This window comes from Chlorocebus sabaeus, chromosome 1, assembly GCF_047675955.1.
Source record: "Chlorocebus sabaeus isolate Y175 chromosome 1, mChlSab1.0.hap1, whole genome shotgun sequence".
Classification (NCBI taxonomy): domain Eukaryota; kingdom Metazoa; phylum Chordata; class Mammalia; order Primates; family Cercopithecidae; genus Chlorocebus; species Chlorocebus sabaeus.
Window position 1 is genome coordinate 48,483,935 of NC_132904.1, and position 19,282 is coordinate 48,503,216.

The window sequence follows — 19,282 nt, forward strand, 5'->3', positions numbered from 1 at the left end:
ACCAATTTTGTTGTCAAATTGCCTAGGATGAGAGTTAAATGGGTTGGTTAGAGAATTACCTGCTCTATGTTTCTCTCTCCTTTTTAAAGTTATTAACTAGTAATTAAATATCTCAAACTCTAGAAGTAGACAGAAAAGAAAAAGATAGCAAATCCTTTTACTAAGCTCTGATTAAATGAGTATTTCGAATGTCTAACCAGAATATTCAAAATAAAATTCTACAGGAATGGTATAAATTAGTAAAGAATAATTCAGATAATAATTGAAAATAATTAATAATTTATTTAATTTAGATTTCAGACACTTTTAATTCTAATAGCATCTGCCCTGGCATTAGACCAACCTGAGATGAAATTTTGCCTTCTGTATTTACTAGGTATGACCTTAAGATTTCATTTTTTATTGTTTTAATAAACAGTTTTGTGCCTTGGCTTTCTTATCAGTAAACAGGGATAATGACATTATTTAACTTCTAGAGTTGCTCTGAGAGCTAAATGAAATAATACATGTAGCAGTGCTCAGCACAGTGCCTGCCTGGTACTTTCTAAGCATCTAGTAAAAATTATCTATGTATCTTTTCAACCATCTCTTCAACATCCATCCATCCATCATCTGTCCATTGGTTCATCCATTTATCCATCTTTTTTTATGTTTCTGATAACATAAATTGATTATTTTGGGAAGCTTTTTATTTGCCAGGGAATATGCAGAACTTTTAAAATATGAGATGAATTTATTGTCCAGGATGTGTGCAAAGAGAAGACACCCCCAGAAAACCAGTTTATTTTAAGTCCTTTTTCATGGCTACTTTTTTCTGGTTGAAGATAATACCCTAAGTTTATTTCTGCCTATTAATTTAATAATATTTAAATAATTGGGAAATATTTACTGAGTGTTTTTTTTGCACAAAACGTTGTGCTAGGTATTGTGGGAATGTAGAGAAAGCTAGGATTTTGTTCTCACCCTTGAGAAGTTTGTAATGTGGTTGAGGTTACTTAGAAAATATAATGATATTATACATTTTAAAAAGATTATGTGAGGTAATATCCATTAAGTGTTGAATGAGTGATATAAAAATATCTAATAAGATCTAATCTTTGAGATCTTATTAGAGGTGTTCAGAAGAGGGGTAGATCATAGTTACCTTGAATAATCTCAGTTGGTTTCCTAACAATAGGAAAGGAAAGTGAGGGAAATAGGGAAAGACAGGAAGAGCAAAGGCTATGAGGCAACAATAAGTGAAGTTTGACTAGTGAAGATAAATTTATAAAGATTGGTTGCATCTGGATGGAAGGCCTCGAGTGCCAGAGTCAGGAGTTTGGACTTTATTTTGTCATTAGTGGGAGAGTCACTGATGTTTTTTGATCAGGAGAGTGGCCTGATGAAGAGAGTAGCAGTAAGATCAGTTTGGTGGAGGAGATGCTAAAATATAGAAAGTAGTTTAGGGTCTGTTTTAAGAATTTAGATATGAGGTGTGAAAAAGCCCTGTGCTAAGATTATAAGTATGGTAAGAGAAATGAGCATAAGAAACATTAAGAAATAGCTGATGGAGCTTCATGACGAGCTGGCATTGAGAAGCAAGGATAAAAATTAGGAGGTCGATACAGTGTTCATGTTTTGAACCTTGATGATTCTGACAGTGGTACTCTTCTGGGTGTGGATGAATGAGGGGAGGTGTTGAGGAAAATAGTGATGAATCTAGTTTTAAGATGTTTAATGTGAAATTGCAGATCATATCTTGGTATAAATACTTCACAGTCATTTGAGGACTGTTGGATTTCTGGGAGATGAGAGAGTTTAGTGTTGGGGATATGGATATAATAATCTTAAGATGCTTGATAAAAAGAGTATAGAGAAAGAATAATGTTTAGATTGGCAGTATTAACATGGAGTGGTATTTTCTGTGATTATCTATTCACTTTAATTTAAAACAATAAGCTATTTACCTATCTCTCCCTCTCTGCCTTTTCCTCCCTCTTTCCCATAGTATTGATTGTCTACGATGTGTTGTGCACTGTGCTGGGCACTGGGGATCCAGCAATGAACAAGATGGATGAGCCCTGTCCTCATTGAAATATACAGAATAAACTTGTTTTTTAATTAAACAAAATATTTTAATGAGTTCTCTTTTTTTTCCCATTTACCATAAGCTTGTGCTATGCAAGCATTTATCTCCCAGAGTCTGAGAGACATTCTCTGACAAGAAGTTTCCTTTTCTTCCTGTCGTTGATACTTTTTATTTTACTATATTGTAATAAATACTCTGTAGGAGTATAATTTCAGGAATTGATTAAATTACCCATCATCGAAGTTTAGGAAATACTGATTGCAATCCCCTTTGCCTGGGAGATTTTTATTGTGCTGAGCTTATAAGAAGTGTCTCTTGGAAAAAATTGTATTATATTATTTGAAAGTTCTAAGAGCAAGGAAAAAGATGTTTTTCTAAAACTGTCTTATTTCTTACATCCAGACATTTCTGTTAATGATGTGAAGTTTATCTCAACTCAAAATAAAACGTGCAGCTGGAGATTGGACTTCCCTTTTCTCCTGTTTCTTGCTATCCTTGTTTTCCTTCTGATTTAGTCACCAATGTTCAACCAATGTCTTCATCTCACTCTTTCCTCTATTCCTTTGTAATAAAATAGAGGAATGGAGAAAGAGGAACACAATGCAAGATTGAGGAACACCAGTTGAGACTGATATCAGATGAAAGCATTTTTCTAAGGAAGGAGATAGTAGATTATCAATGTCTGGATTTGTATTCTAAGATTCAAGCTCAGGAGAGCCTATGCTCTTGATGATCCTGAATTCATTTCACTGTCACCCTGGTGTAGTTAGTGCCTCCCCCTTTTTTGCTAAACTGGTCCATTTTTGTGCTAAATGATCATAAATGATGTTATTTAGAACAGAAGTATCTGTTCTAAAATTGGAATGGAATATTAGGCATATCAGGCATTAGCTGTAGGAAATATTTCAAAATTGAAACAGTTAAAATGGAAATATCAGGCATATCAGGCATTAGTTGTAGGAAATATTGGTAAAATGGTGTATCAGGCACATGGTAAAAATAGAATGTCAGGCGTATCAGGCATTAGCTGTAGGAAATATTTTCTTGCTTGCTTGCTTTCCTCCTCCTCCTCCTCCTCCTCCTCCTCCTCCTCTCTCTCTCTCTTTCTTTTCTTTCTTTCTTTCTTTCTTTCTTTCTTTCTTTCTTTCTTTCTTTCTTTCTTTCTTTCTTTCTTTCTTTCTTTCTTTCTTTCTCTTTCTTTCTTTCTTTCTTTCTTCTTTCTTCTTTTCTCCTCCTCCTCCTCCTTCTTCTTTTCTTCTTCTTCCTCTTCTTCTTTTTTATTTTTATTTTTTTTGACAGAGCCTTGCTCTGTCACCCAGGCTGGAGTGCAGTGGCACACTCTTGTTTTACTGCAACCTCCACCTCCCAGGTTCAAGCAATTCTCATGCCTCAGCTTCCTGCAGAGCTGGGATTACCACCATGCCTAGCTAATTTTCATATTTTTAGTAGAGACAGGATTTCACCATGTTGGCCAGGCTGGTCTCAAACCCCTGACCTCGTGTGATCCTTCTGCCTTTGCCTCCCAAAGTGCTGGGATTACAGGCATGAGCCATCACACTCGGCCTAGCTGTAGGACATATCGTCTGATAGAAATGACATTATTGATGGAAAAAGCCCCTATATTTAGAGTATTTTGAGAATGATTAGAGATTTTGCTGTATTGGAAGGAATGATGTAAATTTGAATGTCTTAAATCTTGAGTTAGTTATGAAATAAAATCACTTTTCTAAGAGAGCTTTTAAAATGCAGTTTGTTTGGAGCATTATCTATATTAATTATATTCATTTTAATTTGTATCTTAGGAATCTTTGGAGTGTGGGAGAACCATGTCAAATTTTCAGTCCTTTAATACTAATTTAGCTTCAGGTTACTGAGATCACTTTGGTAGTCAGTCAATATGGTTACCAAATTTGGATGAGAATTCCAGATGCTGAGTGGCTCAAAAACAGTTGTGGATATGTGTCCTATGCTTTGTTATTTCTCTAAACTTGTGTAGAGATATTAAATCACTTTTGTGAGATGAATTTTCAACATCAAAAATAAAAGCTACTTTAGAAGACAAAAATGAAGCGTAACTCATTTAGAAAATTAAGACAAAAGCTTTTGAGGTTGGATCCTGCCTGTCCTTTTCATCCTTCAGGAAGATTTCTAGGCTAGAAAGACATCTCTAAAAACAAACTTTTTATAATGGAAAATGTGCTGACATACACTTTAATGATATAGTTTCAAATGGCAGTGATATAATTTGTAGGCCTTTGTGCTTGGAAATGTCTGGAAATTTGTAGTGCTCTTATTAATATTTGTAGTCACTTTTTATGAATTAGTATTTCTTGTTGTTTTTCATTTTTATTTAATTTAAGATGAATAAATCTTATTATTAAATAACATGAAGATTGCATCGCAGCCTTCAGGATTAAAATGCACTCCTTTTTTGGGGAAGCAGATAGATGTGTTTACTCTGTTGCGAGATTTAGATTTGATTTTTTGTTTTCTTCATGGTAATTATGTTTGCACTTTGCTGATCACTAGTTGTGCATTATTACAATGGAAGGTGACAATTTGATTGTCTTCAATTGGAGAAACAAGTAATTTTATATTCACTAAGCTGTCAGGTAACACTAACTCACAGTACTAAGAGCTCCTGGCAATGCAGCTTGGCACCTATATTTAACTGCTTTGATGCTTGTGTAACCTCTGCTGAATCAGAAATACTTTGCTGGCTGGAAATGGTTTTCAGACTTGTACAATGAGGTTTTCATTAAGTAGACAAACTGAAAATGAACTGCAAAGCCATGGTTGTTTTTCTCCTCCCCTTCTATCTCCTCCCCTCTTTTTTCCCCTCCCCTTCCCCTCCCTCTCTACTCTCACTCCCTTCCTCCTTCCCTCTTCTTTCTCTTCTTCTTGTCTCTCTGTGAGTAGGAACCTGAAATTTATACCTTATTTCATCACATGAAAGAGTGGACTTGGTAGATTGCCTTATTTAGCTAAAGGAGAACCTCAGAGATGAACTTCTTTATATAAATTTGTTCAGTGTTTGTGTGAATTTTTGTATTTTGAAACAATCTATATAGTATCAATATTCATTTTTCTCTTTTTTTCTGGAAATATTGAAGAGGGAAATTCGAGTTAAGAATGGAAAAGTATAAAGTGACAGTTTCCTACACTTTGTCTCTGAGAAGTTATTGTTCTGGTTTATGATTTTTATTCATATAGTTGGATAAGATATCCTGTACTTGGGCTTCCATATTAATGGGCCAGTTTCAAGCTGACAGAGAGATGTCTGTTTATTCACTTAAAAAATTATAGTTCTCATTTTTTATGAAGAGGAGATTCAAAGTGAACTTACATAAATAAATTCATTCTGCTATTATTTTAGACAGCTTTCTTTCACTCCAGCCACACAGAGGTTTTTCATTGAGCTATAAAGTCATTGTGCTAGATTAACATCCTCTAAGTTAGTGTATATTTATAGTAGCCATTGTTAGGTTTTACTCTTATTATTTTTTTAATTATTATTTTTTTATTTTTTATTATTATACTTTAAGTTCTAGGGTACATGTGCATAACGTGCAGGTTTGTTACATATGTATACTTGTGCCATGTTGCTGTGCTGCACCCATCAACTCGTCATTTACATCAGGTATAACTCCCAGTGCAATCCCTCCCCCCTCCCCCCTCCCCATGATAGGCCCCGGTGTGTGATGTTCCCCTTAAGTCACTGATTTTATTTACAAAATCTGGGCCTGGCTTTCCGAAGCAAAAATTCCAAAATGTTACTGGTAGATAAACTGTGAGAAAACCATACTATTTCTATCAAGCAAAACGTATAGATTGATGTTACATGAAGTCAAGTTGTTTTGATGCCAGGAAGAAATCAGATACTCAGGGACACTTAATAATTATAGGTTTTCCATAGGCAGTCAGTCAGCAGGCCAGTCGCTAGGCTGGTTGCCTGTCTCTTCCAGCAGATACTAACCAATTAGACAGAGGTAGTTACGTGATGTAACATTATCAGGAGAAACAATTCATGAGTCAAAGCATTCCAAGACATATGAGCTCTAGTCCAAAGAACAGTCTTAAGCTACATAAAGTGACAGCAATATTGTCAGCTAAATATAAACTCTAGAAACACAAACTTTGATGACTTAAGAAGAATCTGTTCCAGGTAGTTCTTGTTTTGTAAGAAGCTCAGAGGGCCTTTGAAGACAATTTTGGTGCTTTGCTGTGAAAAATTGGACCCTTAGAAAAGTCAAAATCCATTAATTTAAGCACTTTCTTAGACATACTTCAGGAGCTTCAAATGTATTTCATTTACCTCGTCTCCATTGATTTGACAATTCAAATCTGTGAGTTTTTTTCTAATAGGTATTGTCCTCATGTGTTACCATATCTGTTCTGAAAGTGCTGCTACAAACTCTAGAAGATAGGTTTATAACTTTCTAAGGTAATTCTGAAAACAGTTACCTTCTTTTCACCTGAATTTTCTTAATTACCTGGTGTAAATGACGAGTTGATGGGTGCAGCACACCAACATGGCACAAGTATACATATGTAGCAAACCTGCACGTTGTGCACATGTACCCTACAACTTGAAGTTTAATAATAATAAATAAATTAAAAAAAAAAAAGAAAAATAAAAATCTGGCAGAAGCAGAGGGAAGTTTGGAGGTAGATTGGGGGAGAGTAGGTGGTAGTGTTGTATAAAGTAATACAAATAATTAGTAAGCACCCTCTGACTTTACTGGGATGAATCAAGGAATGTTTTAAAAGGTATGTCTTCATTTTAATATCTAGAATTAAGGTGTACCATGCCACCCTCCCTTCCCCAAGACCCTTGAATGTGGAAATTAGATATATAAGAAGAGGGTTTTAAAATCGTTCTTTGCTCTAGGCTGGGTGGACTGGTGTCCTTTGTAGAGGTTCCTGGGTATTGTGCTTTTTGGCAACTAAACATATCTGTTACTCATGTTCCTTAAAATGAGAGGCACTGTGTTATATTTTTGGAAAATTTGTTGTTTATTTCTCAGTATCAGCTCAAGTACAGCATTGTATTAACAGTGAATTATCTGACAGAAATGAGTCTACCAGATAGCCTGGAGCTGAGCTGCAAAAATAAGTGTGAATGTTGGCCTGAAGTTTTAATTTTTTAAAATGAGTAGAACAACTCTTAAAATGTTGCTTTATGTTAAAAACAGGACTGCTATGATGAATTCAGTGACTCTTTTTGATAATTATATAAGTTTCAAATGATAGTTTTGAAAGACGGATACTTTTCAAGCTGTAATTTAAAAAATGTAATTTTGAGTGATTATGTCTTATGAGAAAGTTTAAAAGTTTGAAGTTTGTTTAAAAATAATCCTGACTTTAAACATATAAAAATAACTGTGTTTAAAGAATAATGTCAAATCAGAAAAGTTCTAGAAAATATGATATTCTGAGATAGAGGACTTAATGTACAAGTATCCAGCATTCTCATCATTTTATAAAGTCTTGGGCCAACTAATTTTGATTTATTGTTGCAGAACAGAAAATAAATTTACTGTCTGAGTAAATTTGTAATAGCCCAAACATTCAGACTTTGTACTGGTGTTTTGGAGTAGAATAATTATCACCTTTCTAGAGGTGTTCCTACTGACTTCCTAGAGAACATTCTCAGTAAATGGAGGCTTTATCTCCAGCAATCTCATTTCCCAAAGTCCTAAGTCCGAGTTCTTCCCAGTGGCCTGGCATCCTGGGTTCACTTGATTGTTGGGCAGAGACATTTCAAACTCAGGGAACATATGATGGGAATTTAGTTTTATGTGTCCCAAAGATATTTACTTCTCTTTGAAGGTTTTACTTGATAATAGCTATGCCCCAGAAAACCATCTTGTTTAACCAATGTGATAAGTTGACAATGTAGTTTTTCTCTCTGATTATAATGTACTCTGTGTAGTCAATACACTGGTACCATGTGAGTGTAATTTCCTCTTTTATTTTATCTCCAATGCACTGTATTATAAATAAACAGTTAAAAAAAACACCAAACAAATCTGTTGCATCTCCTTTTAAGATTGTACCACTGTAGACACTTGTTCTAGTAAAGTAGAATTGGGCGCATTTGATTGCATTTAAATTTTTCATGCTTCAGCAGTTTGGCTGGGAGCACAGTAAAGAAAAATCCCATGAGCGAGGATAGTTTAGAATAATAGAACTTGATTTTGTGTATTATAGCGGCAACATTTGCGCTGCTTTAGTTAGGGTTGTGTCAGCACTTCCATTATAAACCCCTGTTTTCAGGGGGTATAACTAGGGAGATTTTTTTTTTTAATACAAATTAAAAAAACAATTCATTTGAATGATTTTTAAGTTATAATAGTGCAAAAATAAAACAAAGTATGGTCACATCGAAATTGACCATTCCGCAAGGATTTTGATTTTCTTTTGCTTCTTAGTTCTATAAGGCAGCAGCTAAAGTAAGGTGCTGTTTTAATATGTTGGGGTTGAAAATTTTTGCAATGGAAAATTACTGACTGAGCATTAAAATAAATGTAAGCATTCCACGTGACACTGTAAAACACTGAAACGTGGGTATATTTGATTTATGAGTTTCTAAAGGAGAGTAACTGTGGTACAGTGGTTATAGTAAAGGCATTACCAAAAGTCAAGTGTCGTTGAAGCTTCTAGAATACAGTTTGGTTGGTTGAATAAAATGTTTTACAGGGGAAAGCTAAAGTAAAGAAATGAATGAGATGTCATCAGGATTATTTAATAAAGTAATTATGCAAAAAATCAGTGAATCAGATCTAATAATCAGCAAATTTAAACTTTAATAAACTCTGCATTAAAAACAATTTGTGCACGTTTTATAGCAAAACTCAAAACCGCCACCCAAAACAAAAATCAACAGCAAAACCAAATATAAAAAAAGATGTAAACAAAAAAACCCCAACAATTTTACCAAAAGGAAATGCTCAAGGAAATACCTTGCTAAAAACAAAACCCATCTTTTTCTCCACTAGCAATGCATTTAAGAACTATAATAAAGTAAAAAAAGAAATTATATGATTTGGAAAAGTATTTTTGGAACAAAAAATGTTAATTCCTTTGCTAAGGAAAGGGATTTCAAAATTGAGTGTGTTTTTCTTGATTGTTAACCATTGTTGTCCTACCTCCCCTGTCTCCTTTTCCTCTAATGATAGTGTGAACTGAGGATGAACACTCAGATTTAATATTGCTTTTATTGGCAGCTTATGTTTTATTTGAAACCTTGATACACATATGTATTTGTAGGTGCAAAATAAAAGACAAATTGTGAGATGTTATAAATAGGTAGCATTCCTGAATGGCCACTGGAGGAATCACAAGAAGACTGTTGATGAATAGAGGTGAAGCCTTTCCTCACTAATTGTATTCAGCGTGTAATTTCTAAACTTCCCTCTGAATTTTGATTTTCAATTAACACTCCCCATTTGAAGATAATTTTCTATTTAATGTAATTGCAGGAAATAATTTATTGGCTGATTAAGACTGAGGACCCAGCCTTCCTTAAGAAAACATTCTAACAAACCATCCTTTAAACTCAACTCATAGATTTAGTCTATTTTTACAGCTGCAGAGTTGTATTTAATTAGGATTGTGCACTATTGTTCACTGGTGAAGTTTATAGTTGAAATTATTCTTAAGAGACTGTTTTCATTTTGAGTTTTGTCATGATTAATTTATACTAAAGCAGCAATCATAGACATTACTATTGGAAGGAGCCAATTCACTTTATAATAAGAAGATGTCTGTTGAGGGAACTAAAGTAACTGATTTTTGGATGATGACTTCCAACTGTATTTAACTATTTTAAAAAGCAGAAGTACATTCATTCTTTTGTTTTTAACGTGAATTATTATTGATATTGTCAGTATCTGAAACAGGAAGTAACTCTTGTTTGTGGCAAGCTCTTGATAAACTTGCAGAACAGTTATAATTTGCCTGGTTTTAATAATAGTAGTTATGGGGCCAGTAAAGTAAGCCATATAGTAATTCTAGAAGCATCCATTGGCTACCATTTTTCATAATCATGTATATGTTTGTTCATTTGTTATTATTGGTTTAAATTGGTCAAGAATATATCTGATTTATTGATATAGCACTCTTTAGAACATTTAATTCATTTCTTCTCGAAGAAATTATAGGCATTCTTTTGCATTCCTTTGCCCCCATTTTATTTTCTAGTATCAAATTTAATAGATACATTTTTTGTTATTTGTAGAATGATTATTATAAATTGGTATCAGCATTTTAATATGTTTCAAAGCACTTCAAAAGCCTGTAATACTTTTATTTAGAACTGTGCATAATTAGATTAGCTGATCTTATATTAATTTTTTTCACTGTAGGATACTAAATCTGAGCCCCCTCATTAATTGTGAGAAATTTAGCATTAGCTGTTAAATCCTATGTGAAACATGGGCTGCTACATAAAAACTACTGTTTAAATTGGAATTAACTTAATTATTTTTCTTGCACTTGATATTTCCTTCACTGTAATATTCATGAAAGCATGTGACAGATTTGTAAATTTAACTGTTAATCTCAGATTTCTAGACCCTTTAATCAGTATTTATTTGTCTGCAGAAACAGTACTAGCAAGTTAATGATTTGCTAATTTGAAAAATGCTCATGTGGTTTCCTATGTTAACTGATTTGTGTGTTTTTTTAAAAATGGTATGAAATCAATTAATGTTAAATAGCAATTAAGGTGGAGATTTTATTCCTTTCATTACACAGCAGTTTTAGAGCTAAAGATGTAATAAACTAAAAATGATGTAAAGTTTTAGAAAAAATGCTATATTCCCTCTTCTGTTAAGTTATAAACTTTCAGTGGTTTTATTTTCTAACCATTTTGCCAAGAAATGCATCTTGATAAAATGATATTCTAAACATTTTGAAATTCTACTTAATAATCATGGTTTTCTGATTTTATATGAGAGTACAAAATGGAGACCTTGTCATGTAGAGTGTAGTCGATATTTATTTGTGGGCACATAAATGAATGTTCAGTGTTGTATTTGGAGGTTTTAAATATTATGCACAGTAGGCATTTTACTATTTTCGTGGTAAATGCTTTGAATCTTTAAGGTACTTTCTAATACAAAATAGAGGTATAGCTATTTCAGATACTCAATTCAAATGCTACAAAATTGTCCTAAAACTAATCTAACAGTATCAGCCACTCAATCAATATGTCACTTAAAAGTTAAGTTACAACAATTGACTCATTTTAAAGGTCTTTTAACAAGCTTTAGATGGCACTAAGTAGTGTTAGGCCCAGCCCTAATAATACAAAGTATAAACAAAGAAGTCAGGATCAGATTTGTTTAGTACTTTAATTATGAATTATTTACTCTCCTGATTATATTTTCCTACATATACTTCTTTTGCTCCTACATAAACCATAGGAAAAAGTTGGATATTTGTGCTTTCAAATCATCTTGCAAACTGACTCATTTGCCAGTTCATTCATTCATTTTTTTCCATTGCTAACTATCACCCTAAATACTCTCAAGAAGCTTATAATCTAGTTAAGAAAACTAGGAGGGAAAATATACGCATACATACCCTGTCCATTATGAAAACTTACTCTGTAAAAAAATCATTAATGGATTGTAGGAGAGAAAATATGCAATAGTTACTGGGAAGAGGTTTGCTGAGTTAAAAGCAAAGAGGGAAAGCAGGACACATAAGCCAAGAGTTCTTTTTCAGGGGTTTAGAGTGGATCACAAATATCTCTAAAGTTAAATAATTTTCCTTTTTTCCTGAACTAGCCCAAATGCAAGGGTTGGTTTATGTTTTGTTATTGATAGCCATTTTTAATCCATTCTGTTTTCCTTCTTCTGCAGAAGAATGTCTTCCAAGCAAGCCACCTCTCCATTTGCCTGTGCAGCTGATGGAGAGGATGCGATAACCCAGGATTTAACCTCAAGGGAAAAGGAAGAAGTCAGCGATCAACATGTGGCCTCCCATCTGCCTCTGCACCCCATAATGCACAACAAACCTCACTCTGAGGAGCTACCAACACTTGTCAATACCATTCAACAAGATGCTGACTGGGACAGCGTTCTGTCATCTCAGCAAAGAATGGTGAGCTTTTAAAATCTGACCACTGCCACTAAATGTATTCCTTAGTATGTCCTCATTATAAATAGATATTTTAGGGAAATAGATGACCTTAGAGTTATTTTTGTTTAGATCATGAAACAACTACCAGGTACATATTACTAAGATACTAATAACCCGAAAAACTTGAAAAATGGTTTGTGATTTAGTGTATATACGTATATTATTAGGTCAGTGTGCCAAGAATGTATTTTATTGATTGATTTTTGTGGGGGGGATTGGTTATCTTATTCTATGAATCCATGAATTTAAGGTGGTTAACTTGGTAATATCACAAAATAGATATGATCAAATAAAGTATGGCTATGTATTAATATTGAAACATTTAAGCAAATACAACTGTGTGAATGATATCATATGTTAAATATACCTTCAATGAGAAAATGCAGGTATTTATCATTTTTAATGGTCATTCTTGATTTATAATAAAGCTTTTCTCACTTATGTGCCTATATATTAATTTCAAAAGGGCATGCAAACCTCCTGAGAATCATTCAATCAGACTACAGGAGTTTTCTCAAAAAGTAGAAACAACATCAAATACATGCAGTATATTTAGCCAGCTTTCCTATATTAAATTCCATCTCTAATCATCAAAACAGAAACCATAGCCAGTGACATTAATTATCTAGTTCAAAACAAAAATATTCAATTTTTTTAGCATCTAGAAGAGATTAAAATCTTAATATATTTTATTAGATTAGAAGTTTTAAACCCCATTTTGAATTTCTTAATTTTTGGCTAACTAAAATTAAGTTAATGAAAATTATTTTAAGTGGGCACTAAGAAAATTTTTTTTTCTTAACAAAAATAAGGTAATATTTCCAATACATTTACTACTAATAACACATATTTAGATTCTTATTCAATGCTTAATGTCTCAGAGACTTAATTCAATAATTTATGAAGGCAGACATTTTTCTTTTTCAGATGATTTTGCAGACACAGCCAGTGCTCTGGAGCAGTAGGTAAGAAGCAGAGGATTGAAAGATAGTTTCTAGACTAATTTTAGTTTTGAAAGGGATCAAAATTGTACAATTAGATCCACTGGAAGATTAGTTTTCTTGAGTAGGAAGAAGGTAATAAAGCAAGTCTATTTTTATGATTGAACTTAAGTTGTTCATTTTAACACCTCCAAGGTGAAATAGATATCCAGTCACTGCCACTTGCTTATTGTCAAGATATGGAGCGATGTTTCATTTTTATTTCAACAAATATTTATTGAGTACCATCTATGTGCCAAGCATTCTTATTAGGTGCTGACTATATAGTGGTGAACAAAGCAGACATGATTCATTCCTTCATGGAGTTTATAGTCTAGGAGAGGGAATAGAAATTAGATAAATATATACACAAATATATAATTAAAATATGATGTTTGCTATGTATGAGGAGAAAGAACAGAATGCTATGTGAGAACATAATGAGGCAAACCTAATTTAGAATAGATGGTTAGGAATGCCCTCACTGAGCCAAGGATGGTAAGAACTAATCAGTTAGAGTGGAACAAAGAGTAAAACTGCAGAGGGAATAGTATGTATGAAGTATTTGAAGTGAGAAAGTTACTGCTTAATGTCAGAAAGTAAAAGATGGCCTTCATCGCTGGAGAGTTATGATGAAGGATGCAATATAACGTAAGATATAGTTGGGGAGATTGGTAGGGGCTATATCAAACAGGACCTTGGAGATAACACTATGGATGTGAGATTTGATCTAAGTTCAATGGAAAACGTTTGAAGCATTCAAAAACATTTCAAACAGATAAATTCTGGCTGTGATATAATGAATGGATGGGAGAGAGACAAGAGTGAAAGAAGGAGGACCCACTGGGAGTCTATTTCAGAAGTCTAGGTGAGAGATGAATGGCTTGAATTAGTGTAAAGGAAGAGTGGCTAGAGAGAAAGGATGGGTTTAAGATATATTTTGGCTTTTATGCCAAATCTAGTCATAGACAAATAAAAATAACTGCACTGGAAAATATGGGGAGAATAGGAAATAAAACAGTTCAAATTTTATTTCTTTGAGAACACTATACTTATTTTTCCTAGAAAAATTGTGTTTGTATCTTGATAAGTCCCAAGTTACTTTGGTGGGTTATTCTCAAACTTTTATCATCTAAAATTTTGTCTTAAATATATATTAATAATTTTCTTACCAAATTTATATTAAATGTGGTTTATGTTAGTATAAAACAGTTTAATGGTACAAATAAGTTAACTATTAATGTAAAAGAAATCATACTTGCTAGACATGTTTTCAAACTTTCACTTTCTTTTGCTGTCAAACATTGCTTTCCACTGGAGCCTTTGTGTATTCCAAATGACTAGAAGCCAAAATATTTTGTTTAAACTCCCACTCTATAGTATTTCCCAGCTGTGTACTTATATGGTGTAATAAAAGGATTTAACAAATGGGAAATAGCAGCTGCATTTGGAAATTCCCTTTGTGCTTCTTTTTCACTGGATAGATTCAATATTGTGTAACAACTGTAATATCAGACCTGTAATGACTTATACTGTAAGTACCATATCACTAACCAATTTTTCTTTGCAGGAAAAAAACAATAGAAGGATTTTAAGTTTCTGGGCAGACCTGCAAACCTACATATATTGTGTGTGTGTATGTGTGAGTGTGTGTTCGAGTGGGAGAACTGTGCTAATGTAAAATTTAATAAACATTTTATCTCATTCTACTTTAAAATAAATATGAAGTCAAAAAAGATGTTTATGAAATTAAGTAAAACTTGTAGTTTTCTTTAATGGATCATATTCTGTACTTGTAATTGAGTCCCAAAAAATAGTTGTGAAGAAATAAAATTTAAAAGAAAATCTAAAAAATAACATTTTTTTTCAGCACTTGTACAGTTTCCATTGTTATTTACTTTCTGTAATGGCCCTCATGGCCCTCATTCATGAACTGTTAGAAACAAGCCCTAAAAGTTTCTTATCTCCTGGATTCAGGAAGGGTTTTACTTTGAAATGTCATGACCACAGAGGAAGTTTTCTGTCAGAGAAGGTGAAGACAAAGCAAAGAAGTCCTGCTAATTCCCACTTCCTGATTAGAAAAAAAAATCTTTAAATGTAAAAATTCTGATTATTTTGAGGTGACACTGCAACAAAATATGAGACCACATAGGTTCAAACAAGAAAAATAATTTGCAATGGCATAAGCAAAGAAGGAGAATAGAAATTTTAGAAATAGGATTTCAAGGACCAGTTTGAGATAAAAAGTTTTAGATTCTGATTTTAATCATAATTACCTATTTAATAGACACCAAATTGTTGAATTATAAATTTAATGTGCTATGTTAATTAGTGAGAGCCATTTGAAGGTTGGAAAGTTAGTGTAAATAAGAGTCACTATCCTTCTCTTTCCACAACCACTACCACTTTCATCATGGCACCCGGTGTGCCAATACCTTTTTTGCAGAGGAATATTGACACTGTCCACTAAAACATGCTTTTGTTCTCATTAGGACTGACTCATTAGGCTGGAATACATTTGCATAATTTTTTTTTCATGGAAAAATGTACAGCATATTATTCTTTTTGATGATAATAAGCATGGAGAAGAATATTTTTGTGATAATGTTTCATGACCTGTATATGATATTGTGTGTAATGAGTATCTGCTAGATTGCAACTGTAGAAAGGACAGATAAACTTATATAATGTTGGTGATCTTTTCTGCAGATTATATACAATTTTTTGGTGCAAATTATGTATAGCTACTTATATCAAACAGATAAATTACAATGTACATGTTATTTTGAGCCTTCCCTTCCTTACTTTTTTTTTTCTTTTGCTTTAGAGTATAATTTAGAAAGGAGTTATCATCACTGGATACCTGAGTATATAGTACCTGCTAAAGTTCCAGGCACAAGGACTAACTTGTGAATAATATAGATAAGATCCCTGTTATCATAGAACTTACAGTATAGTAGTATGGCAGATAATAAATCTTATAGAGTGAGACAATTTCAGACAATAATAAGTACTATGAAGAAAATTAAGTAAGAAAATGTGATAGAGAATTACTCCTTTAAAAAGACTGGGGAAGGTCTTTTTGAGGAGGTGACATTTGAGCTGAAATTTGAATAAAAAGAGAATTACTGTGCAAAGATTTGGAGAAGACACCCAGTCAGAGTGTATAATAAGTACAAAAGTCTTTTAGTTTGTGTGTTTGAGAAACAGAGAACAGGGTGGCTGGTGAGGGAGAGAATGGTATGAAATGAAATCAGGGAGGCTAGCAGATTACAGATATTATGGAGTCTCATAGGCTACAGGGAGGTGTTTAAACTTTCTTTCAAGTGTAAGTAGAAGCCATTGGAAAATTTTAAGCAAGGGAGTAACATGATTTGATTTATGTTTTTAAAAGATCACATTGCCTGCTTTGTAGAGAGTGGACTGAGAGAGAGAACATCAGAAACAGGAACATGGATTAGGAAACCATTGCCGTAGTGCAGGTGAGAGTTGGATGATAAGCGGAAGAGTGAATAGTTTAGGGAGATTCTTCATTGAAGAGTTCTCAGAGTTTCTGAAGAAGACAAAATTTACACAAAGGGTGGAGAGACTGTTTTAAGTAATGTACATGTGGGCAGAAACATAGTCAAGAATGACAAGAAATGAGGTTGGTGAGACCAAGGAGATGAGGGAAGAGAGTAGAAATGCTCTTGGCCAGAGAATGGGCCTCGGTGAGAGACAAGCTTTTTGCCTAAGAAGCAACTGTTAGTAGGTGGCTTCTGTGGTAGGCCATGGGGATGTGGGTAAGGCACCAACACTCTCATGAGATATAAAATGTGATGACTGTAAGTAGGAACTTATGCACATGTGTACACTTACATTCTTATATTGATATATATTTTGGCAAAAATATACATCTGGCTTTTAACTACTAGTCTAAGTAGGTAGAAATAACCATAGTGGACTCTCAGCCCCAGAATATCTGAACTCCTTATTAGAGACCTACTTAAATTCTTCCAGGGGAGTTTTATCTTCTAGAAAAGTTTTAAAATAAGTTTCCACCTTAAATAAAAGATGTCAATAATGCCCTTTGCTGTAATTGAATGAAAATAATGGTAAGCGTCCTGAGATATTTAATAAATAACTATTGAGGAAAACACCTTCTTGCTTGCAAACAATTTCTGCTGTCTGCTCCTCTAGCTTTCAGTCTCATGAAGTTGCTAATCAACTCTGGAGTGTTTTTTGTTTTTCACTTGAAGTCATAAAATTGCTGGTGTGGACTTTGTACCATTTCTGGGAAGGGAGCTATTGTCATTACATGATAACAGTCCAGGAATTTTTAGTGAGGATCTAATCTTCAGTCTTGCTGTTATGACAGACTTTGAGAAGATATCTAATCTTGTTATTTTAGAGATTTTAAAAACTTAATTTTTTGGCAGTTTTTTGTAAGATTTTGTCATTTAAGATAGTAGGCAGCACTCCTTACTTTTATTGGGACTGTACTTTAGAAAGTGTAGTGAAACCCACTCGTTCACTTGGTCCTAACTAGTGTATAGACATAGTGATAACTCCTAAGGTAAGATTTATGTACACCTTTGTGGTACCTGATTGGCATATGAAGCACTGGAAAAAAAGTCCACAAACCTGTGAGGTTTAGACTTCTTGAGACATTTAGTTACTACTTCTCTCATTTTTGGATTTTGGAAATACATTCAATTTTAGTAAAGTTAAAGCCTAAATTTCTGTTAACAGGTAAAAATGATCATCGTTACCTTGAATCACTGCATAATATTGTCTAGGAAGACTTATGGGGGATTTCCCAGTTCCTGTAACTTTGAAACTATATTTGCATACAGTGCTATCTCTTTTTCAACCTATTTCAGAAATTTAATAACAGAAATTTATTTAGAATTTGAACTAAAAAATAAAACATTTTATTGCATGGAATCTGGCAAAGCTCTTGCTGTGGGTAGTGAAATAGACAACAAATGTTGTCTAGCGTTAAAACATTGATTACCTTTATATATTTACACCCTGATGATGTGTACTGTCCTTTAAAAAAAGTATGTATTTTTAAAAGTTCCCCAAATCTAAATTGTTTAAATTAAACAAAAGGGTTGCTGGTATGATACTTGGAAGTATCTCAATGTTTATGGAAATATAAATAATTTTTTCATGATTCTTGATTATATGACATGCCTTTCTAAGAATAATTTTTGGAAAAATTTTCTTTCTTACCTAGCACATTATTAAAATCTTCATCAAAAGTAGAGACATTAGGCCAGGCATAGTGGCCCATGCCTGTAATCCTAGCACTTTGGAAGGCTAAGGCAGGTGGATCACTTGAGGTCAGTAGTTTGAGACCAGCCTGGCCAACATGGTGAAACCCCATCTCTACTAAAAATACAAAAATTAGCCAGGTGATGCGTGTTTGTGGTCCCAGCTACTCAGAAGACTGAAGTAGGAGAATCGCTTGAACCTGGGAGGTGGAGGTTGCAGTGAGCTGACATTGTGCCACTGCACTCCAGCTTGGGCGACAGATCAAGACTCCGTCTCAAAAAAAAAAAAAAAAGTAGAGACATTAACATGCTCTGGAATAGTTGGCTTTTTTCCCCCCTTGGGCAAGAAGGAATCAGGTATGCATGCTGATTAACACACTCCAGTCATTAACATGTGATTATGTGGGCTGCATATTGAGCACCTGCCAAAATATAAAAATCCAGTACTTTGCTACATCTGTGCAAAGACTTTTTGTATTTCTTTTGTATTTTGAAAGATCAAGGAAAACCGGACATTAGTATCTTTTTTTTTTCAGTGAAATAAAATTGCATATTCAGAATGTGTTTAAGGAGATGCCACATGTCATGTGTATTTTGATTTTAACCATTCAGTCTGTGTAAGATCCAATGACTAAGGTTTCTAGTGCACTGACTATAACATGAACCCCTTAATGAACTCTATCACTGACATTCACTTACAATTTGCAACATTCCTGCATGTTCATAAGGATTATCTTTTCTTGGATTCAGCCAATGTTCTCCTAATTTGCCTCAGTTTTATGTGATATTTCTATGTTTGATGGATATTTTGTTTTCATCCACTT

General features: G+C 33.5%; 1 protein-coding gene across 21 annotated transcripts in view; it reads left to right on the forward strand.

Moving 5' to 3' along the window:
• Window positions 1–19,282, forward strand: part of SOX6 (SRY-box transcription factor 6) — a 655,459-nt gene that overhangs the window by 269,115 nt on the left and 367,062 nt on the right. For all 21 annotated transcript variants that reach the window (XM_008005772.3, XM_037997531.2, XM_073018057.1 and 18 more), the window contains one exon: window positions 11,941–12,181. In XM_008005772.3, coding sequence (XP_008003963.1) covers window positions 11,945–12,181 — 237 coding nt within the window. In that variant the 5' untranslated portion in view covers window positions 11,941–11,944. The remainder of the gene's footprint in view (window positions 1–11,940; window positions 12,182–19,282) is intronic.